Source organism: Miscanthus floridulus, chromosome 3, assembly GCF_019320115.1.
Source record: "Miscanthus floridulus cultivar M001 chromosome 3, ASM1932011v1, whole genome shotgun sequence".
Taxonomy (NCBI): domain Eukaryota; kingdom Viridiplantae; phylum Streptophyta; class Magnoliopsida; order Poales; family Poaceae; genus Miscanthus; species Miscanthus floridulus.
In genome coordinates this window covers 50,479,541-50,487,224 of record NC_089582.1, presented here as the reverse complement: position 1 = coordinate 50,487,224, position 7,684 = coordinate 50,479,541, and the positions used below count along the sequence as shown (strand labels likewise).

General features: G+C 42.4%; 1 protein-coding gene and 1 long non-coding RNA gene across 4 annotated transcripts; one reads left to right on the top strand and one right to left on the bottom strand.

Annotated features, from left to right (window-relative positions):
• Positions 1-860: 860 nt before the first annotated feature.
• Positions 861-2,725, top strand: LOC136545694 (uncharacterized). The gene is made up of 4 exons (XR_010781131.1): positions 861-1,170; positions 1,527-1,784; positions 2,001-2,100; positions 2,195-2,725. It is a non-coding gene; the product is annotated as an uncharacterized lncRNA (long non-coding RNA).
• Positions 2,726-2,837: 112 nt separating this feature from the next.
• Positions 2,838-4,755, bottom strand: LOC136545693 (uncharacterized). 3 transcript variants are annotated; one of them, XM_066537686.1, is made up of 4 exons: positions 4,588-4,755; positions 3,984-4,080; positions 3,606-3,763; positions 2,838-3,486 (listed from the first exon to the last, which is right to left on the bottom strand). In XM_066537686.1, the coding sequence occupies exons 2-4, from the start codon at positions 4,056-4,058 to the stop codon at positions 3,390-3,392; spliced, it is 330 nt and encodes a 109-aa protein (XP_066393783.1). In that variant the 5' UTR covers positions 4,059-4,080; positions 4,588-4,755; the 3' UTR covers positions 2,838-3,389. The 3 variants fall into 3 exon arrangements, with proteins under 3 accessions (XP_066393783.1, XP_066393784.1, XP_066393782.1); XM_066537687.1 differs by having other exon boundaries at positions 3,984-4,071; XM_066537685.1 differs by having other exon boundaries at positions 3,984-4,059.
• Between the last annotated feature and the right edge of the window lie 2,929 nt (positions 4,756-7,684).

Genomic DNA, 7,684 nt, shown 5'->3' with positions numbered 1-7,684 from the left:
GCCACCGGCCACCGACATCCCCGACGGATTCCTTGGACTGGCGCGCGACGTGCCTGGCGAATTCCCTGTCTGCGACGCCATGTTGCTGACATTGACAACACGCCTAGACCAGCACGCCGCCATGTGAGCCGGTTCCTACACGAAAATTTTAGTCCTTTCTCATCGGATGTTTGACACATGCATAGAGTATTAAATATAGACGAAAAAATAACTAATTACATAGATTATGACTAATTTGCGAGACGAATTTTTTAAGCCTAATTAGCCCATGATTTGACAATGTGGTGCTACAGTAAATATGTGCTAATGATGTATTAATTAGGCTTAATAAATTCGTCTCGTAAATTAGTCTCCATCTATGTAATTAGTTTTATAATTAACTCATATTTAATTCCCCTAAATAACATCCGAACGTCCGATGTGACATGAACTAAAATTTAGTCCGTAGAACTAAACACCCCCTTAGTTTGTGATGCCATATTGGTAGGCATCAGAATATCACATATTGAGATAACTGTTTATGATACTCTCAGTGCATCTGTCCAGGACACAAAGGCCAATACATAAAGGGCGTACCCAGTGCAGAGAGCTCCCGCTCTGTGTGGGGTCTGGGGAAGGGTGTCAGTGGTAAGCCTTAGCCTCGCCTGTACAATGCGAGGAGACCGCGACTCGAACCCGGGACCTTCCGGTCATAGACGGTAAGACTCTACCGCTTGCACCAGTCCCGCCCTTCACAAAGGCCAGTACATCAGTGATATAATTTATAACTTTTCATCCTGATTAGGATAAAATGGTCTGAAGTCTGAATTGCATAGCTGGCTGACGCAGTTAGTCAACTTATCTGTGGCGAAGATGAAGGACATTGGGGCTTTCAATAGTCCTGCGTAATACACTTGCACTTTCATGTGCAAGACATGGATTTTCATCATGATATGAAGGGCTTGTAACATAATGGCTCAGCCTTGACCATTTGTGAAGGCCAGGAGCACAAAGTCATTTTGGAGTACATGAATTTCTGCCAGGATTAGTTTTTTAATATTTACATGTGATGAGAAACACTGCTGGACACTTCAGAAGCATGAATTTGTCAATCCCAGAAATGTGCCCCAGAGAGGAAATTGAGACATGATCATTTCTTAATATCAACTCTGTTCCATAACATTATAGAAGGTTAGTATGTTATTCTCATTTAAATGTACAGAAATTAGTAAACAAAGTGTGATACTGTGGAGGAGTAAGGACTTAAATACCATTTCGCCCTGAAAACCATTTCAAACTGAGTTCAGGCTTTAGAGATGAGGTTCTTTATTACTAATTGTTTTATAAAAGTAGTATGCGCTATCCAAGCTATCAACTAACTGGATAGTGGTTTTGTGGAAAGTGAGTGCTTATACATCCTTTTAAAGTGGATTGCATAGTTGTCACAATAAGGACAGTAGAATATAGCTAATCACATTGTGTGCAATTTGACAAAGAAACAAAGCTGTCGGTCTTACATAACTGCATGTGCAACTTTTTTTCTGTAGCCACAATCCCATTGCTTAGCCCATGCCCTGTCAAACATGGCATGCTTGGAGGCGACAGGGAATTGCACACGAGGTGAACAGATCCGCTGTATGGCGCACATGGAGGGCATGAATTCGACGTGGTTTCTCCCATTTACCAAATCAGCTGTCGACACCATTGTTCCTCCCCTTCCTCAAATTATCTGACAGAAGTAATCCAGCAAAGAGGACAAGGGGTATAGCACAAACGGAGAGAGCAAGAGTGAGAACCAGCCACAGGTCAGTAGTACATGCTTGTGTTCAAGTGTTTGTCTTGGTGATTTTGGTTCGAAAAATAGGGAGGGGTGAAGGGTTTGATTTTGTGTTGTAGGGTTTTAATTTTTTCAGTTGCAAGGCTCCAAGTGGAATTGTTAGAAATCTGTACTGAGTTTCCTATATATCTGTTGAATTGGTAAGTGTATGTGGTAATTAATTAGGGTTTGCTTTGCTCTGAAGACCAATGTGTTCAAGCTTCTGGTGACAAAGGGAATGGTGGTTTCCTTTGGTTCTACACTGGCAGGAGGATGAGAGGATGATTCTTTGGGCCCCGTATGAGGTATATTTGTGTAAATGAATGGCTGAGTCTTGCTGTGCGTTGGTTGTGTAAATGAATGGCTGAGTCTTACTGGTGCATCTGTCCAATGTTTCAGCGCAGAGCGGCTGGTAAAGTAGCTTGCATATATGAAGGTGAAGGATCCCTATGAATGTTCGAGGAAGAGTTCTGCAGAGTTGGAGAAGGATTGGGTTACGCCAAGTGCAAAGAAGCTCCACGGTGAAAAGAGGAAATGGGATGCAGCAGAGAGAAAGAATACCTTAAGCATGTCTAGAAAGGACGGGTTCTGCAGCAAAACTGGAGGATGGTTGTGGTATAATCTGTATGTCGTACGGCGCCTGTGATAAGGTTGCTGGTGCTTCTCAGAGTATCTGTTGCTGCTGGCAAGCGCTGAGTACCTGTTGGAGCCATTCCAGGACACTCTGAACTCTGTAACGATGGAGGTGTACATTTTTGGCAGCATATAGGAGCTTGGGATATGTTTATTTTGTATCTACACCTGCGATGTGCTTAGCCGCTATTAACGGCAGTGCGGCATTTTAACTTTCTTTGTAGAGTTATTATATGTATACACTGAATCCGAACGACTAAAAGATTACACGGGGATTGCACCCATCGGCAGCTAAAGAACATGCTTTCCATCCTGAGTGACGGAAAGCTTTTCCAACTTTTCAATCAAGCTTCAAAGAATCATAAGCCATCATGACTTCTGAATCAGGTTTATTAGGGTTCATAAAGAATAAATGAAAGGTAGTTACTTTCAGTGAAAATCTCGTCTGCTCATTGACACGGCCATATTGCACAAAGATCATAAACGAAAGAAAGTATCAGAGGCGGTTAAAAGCTTCATGCCAAAGACACCTGAGTCACAAATTCTAGCGTCCACTGATAAGCGAGGCATCCATGTAGCGTATTTAAGGGTTGCATTGCATGCAAATTCCTTGGGCACACTTCTCCAAACAAAGTATTGGTGATTTGTCTGGCAATGAAGTTCTTATTTCAGTTCCCCTGCTGCTCATGCTTCTGCTACATCAAGAAAAAGAAGAACAAACCCAAGGAAGAGGGAAATCAGGCTTGATGTGCTCTGCTGCTACATCCATTTCACTTCAGATTTGGACGAGGGTTTCCATTTGCAAGTATGTCCAAAGGTGTATGATCATCTGTGCAAAACTGTACTGTCTGAACTTCATGTGTCTGAAGTGAATGCACATTCTATCATCAGAGATAATGTCACTCTGTCAAATGATGTAAGGTGTTAAACTGTCTTCCATATCATAAAAGCCAGTCACTGATTAGTTTCTTTTGTCTTTATCTGTGGCTTCTGTTTTGTGGATGCCCATCTCCTTCATCTGTTGTTCAACAGGCACGAGCCCAACTTCAGCCAGAAACCTACAATACAGAAATGGCACTTCAATTAATCATCCACCAAACAAGAGTAAAGGTGTTTTTTTGAAAGATCAAGGGTAAAGGTGTTCACAGGGAGGATATAAACGGGTAGATAGACTGACCTGTTAAGCAGCACAAATAGCACGGTTCCAATAGTTACAAGCAGAAGAACATGAGCAACAATTACAAAGTTTTTCGACGAAAATGCTAGCGCAAGCATCGCCGTAAAACACAAGGCCAGGAGCAAAAACGTAATCTTGAGCACAAACCACGTGGGAGCCTACACAGCAAAAGTAGCACCAATTAAGCTTTCTCATCAACATGTGTAATGCCAAAACCATGCAAACAGAGGCAAGACTAACGTTGAATATGAGACTCAGTATATCATGTACAACCAAGCATATTACATTGCACAGACATGACTAAAGTTGAATTGACATCGAATACACTAAATATGGAATATGTTGCACGAATTATGCCATCAAAAGGAATGTCCTTACATTAACACCAGACGACAATGCTCCCACCAAGATAGCTTCGGCAGATGATACTTCGTTTGAGCAGCGCCCTTCCATTCTGTGTCCAACACTATTATTACTAGCAGAAATTGGTAACAATATCAGGTAGTATGCTCCATGCGGAACCATCATCATTATAATTCATAACGTTTAGTATAGCAGGGAAAAGGGGTTATGATAGTCTATGCAATATTTTCGAATGCAACAGTTAGCAATTGAATGGCTGTTTGGTAATGACCGAAGCAACAATCAATACATCTCTTGAATGCAAGTATGCAACAAAGTAGGATTGTATCTCAACTTTCAGTTGTACTTTTGACATAGCAAACATGCAAAGGCACTCGCCCAGCAAAATACAACGCCTTATATGGATAAAGATTGCGTAACCCAGTATAGGACACGGGTGTACAAATATATAGAACCGATAGTTTTTGCAAAAAAACTCGAAGCTAGGCGGAATCATGTAGAGCTGTATATGCGGGTCAGATCCGAGTCAGATCCGGATAAGAATAGCTTATATTAGGTTTGAGCCTTTGGGGCGCTTGGTTTCGCACAGCAGGAAGGAAAGGGAAGATGGCGTGCATACCTGGTGGGTGCTCGTCGCCGGTGAAGTCTGGTGATTGGTGAAGGCTGAAGGGCCGCGGCGGTCGCACAGTCGTCGCCTCAAGAAATCAAGAAAAACGAGAGAAAGAGAGAGGCGAACGGGAGAAAGAGGAGCAAGGGGACCGACCGCATCGCACAGCCCAACAATGGCCCAAGGCTCAACCCACTCATCACAGCTGGAAAAAGTGACGATCCCCTAAAAAAAAAAAGCTGGAGTGGCTTTGACCTCCCTCAACTAAACTTTTTTTGTGTCTCAAAAAAACAAAAAACTAAACTTTTTTAATCCTCCATCAACTTTCAAAACTGTTTGTTTTTGCATAATTCGATGGTTTCACAACACGCACATATTTACGTTTTAATAAACAACATCATATCTTTTTTTAAAAACAAATCTCATAGATTGTAGGATCCTAAAGTAAGTTCTGATTTGTAGTTTTTTGTTAACACATGAACTATATTATAATTTTAGATATTGTATGGAGTAATTACTAAACATAATCAAATTGACTAATTTTGATAGAGTTTTACATTTCGAACTTGATGATGTTTGGGACTAAACACTTTGCTTGTAAGGAGATATAAAGCCTCCTATTAGTCGCTATTAGTCAACTCCGTCTACGTTGGGGTGCCTATGGTGTTCTAGCATAGCAGGTCCTAAGCTCTCGTAATGGAGGAGGGTTGTGTTAGGTTTGATGAGCCCACGTAAAAACTTAGCCACTAGTATGAAAATGATAGGCTTTGTTGTTGTTGTAGTCGTCACGTCCAAGGTGCGAGCTTGGTATTTGTATTAATCACCTTTTATACTACTTGAAATTTCTATATAACGATAGTTATCAATTAGAAGAAATATAATTAAGCACTTTAGTCGATGATGTCACGTACATTAAATTCATCTGGTGTATTTTGCATATTGTGTTTGGTATTGTTCCGCTTCAAAGCGTGAATAATTTATTTGATAGTTTAATAGATAAGTGCCCGTGCATTGCACCGGGAAAAAAATAGTACCACAATAATTCTTGACTGCGTGTGATAAACTGATATGCCACGTAATGATTAAACTGAACTAACAATCTGATTTTTATTTCAAATCCCTCCGTATCATTCCATCCTTCTCCTTCATGTATAAATGACCTTTACGAACTCCTTTGTAGATTTAAGTAATGCAACTTTCAAAATAAATCAATCTTCTATTCGGCGTTATGCTCCAAGTCGAAGGTGGTCACTTTACCATCCATGGCTCATGTGCCTCTCGCACCCTACCCCATGGCGGGCGGCAACGACGTGTCGATGTTGGCCAGCAGCAGCAGCCGGTGACGCTCATCACGGGGTGCGCAAAAGGTGGGATCAGGTACGGGTACTTTCAGGTCTTCACGGCTCTCGGATGCCGCGTGGGGGCCACCGGTCACCGACATCCCCGACGGATTCCTTGGACTGGCGCACGACGTGCCTGGCGAATTCCCTGTCTGCGACGCCATGTTGCTGACATCGACAACGCAGCCGCGACGGCGCGCATGGTGCGGACCTGACGTCGAGGGCGTTAGGAGCGTACTTCCCAGAGTATGATCCGGTGATTTTGTTTGTTTTTTTTACTGGAGACAGTCCGTTTGTAGATCGTTTTTTTTCCAAAGTATGTACCCGATCCGGGGATTTTATTTATTTATTTATCGTTTTTTACCGGTGTCAGCTAGATTCGCAGCTTATTTGTTTCATCGTAAATAATCGTGGATTATTTACTGCTAGCTGATTTGGTGTGAAAGAAAAATACTGTTATAACCTATAATCCAAGCTTGTCATTATACTCTAAAGTATGTGGCTATTGCTTTTTTTTCCTTTCCATAGATGGTCTTATACGTTTGGGATTAAAGGTCAATCTCGTGCATGAGACTGCAAGTTCGGTTTTACTTGTTTGGGTGCGGAGAAAGTTTAAGGCCCTGTTCGCTTCTCTTGTAATCTGTCTTTTTCTAACCGGAACAGTATTTTTCTCTCACAACAAATCAATGAAACGGTGTTTTAGTTTGTTTTTTCAGCGAAACGAACCGGGCCTAAGAGTGGAGAAACTTGTAAAACATGATTTCTTGACACAGCTTCCTAGGATATAGAAAGTAGGACGGGTTTGTGTGTTGGGAGTGCCTTGTCCTTCTAAAATTTAGAATGAAAGCAGCTTCATGGGTCCTGCAGCCAGGCTCCAGAATACGTGGATGTGCCACCGATTGGTAGTCGTCTCTCCACGTGCGATCAGATGTGCCACGTATTGGGTTCCCAACTACCCGGTCAAAGTTGAGTTGCAGCTGCAGGCAGCGGACTATAATAGGCGCTGTGAAACATTGTGATTCTGGCAAACATCCTCCTTTCGAATGCGCTCCGCGAACCAGCAACAATATAATGCCCGCTAAGTGTTGCCATTTTCCGACTCGGTTGTTGCTTCGTAGTATTATCTTCCTCATGTTACTCATTCATGCCAGTTTTACAGCAGCTAATCAGGATTCAGGGTTTCAACCCCCCACCCGTGGTTCTAGTAAGTACATCACTTTTGATTTATTTACATGAACAATCGCTGTGTTCAACTAACCAGTCGGTTGGCTGATTTCCCCTCTCACTGCACTGTTCATCAAACCAGCCAAACAGTGTTTTTCTCTCACAACAAACCAGCCAAACAGTGTTTTTCTCTCACAACAAACCAGTGTTTTTCAGCCAAGTTTCAGACCAGCGAACGGGGCCATGTGTGCTTCTTTATGCTTATGGCCTGGTATTTTCACCTCACCCGCAGCTAATCCGGTACGGGGCCCCAGACCACCCGGTTGTTGTCGTAGTTATGGCTGTTGTTGATGGAAGGCACATTCTTTTACTCCCATCCAGCAGCACATCGAGCATGGATTGTTGTGGACGAACCGTCTATGCACCACTTGAGCGACCCTGTAGTCTGTAATTTCCACTTTTCATTTCCTACGAGTTTAATTGAGGTATATAAGATATATTTTGAAGTATTCATTCAATTCAACGAGGCGTTGTACAATTTGGCTCTTGAGGCCCCGATTGCGAAGTGCACTCTGCAAACACATGAGGAAAGAATCACCCTGTTT

Coding starts and splice junctions, on each gene's coding strand:
- LOC136545693 (XM_066537686.1), bottom strand. CDS start 4,058: ATGGAAGGGCGCTGCTCAAACGAAGTATCATCTGCCGAAGCTATCTTG. Junction 3,764..3,983: donor CATTGTCGTCTGGTGTTAAT/GTAAGGACATTC, acceptor TTTGCTGTGTAG/GCTCCCACGTGGTTTGTGCT. Junction 3,487..3,605: donor CTATTTGTGCTGCTTAACAG/GTCAGTCTATCT, acceptor TCTGTATTGTAG/GTTTCTGGCTGAAGTTGGGC.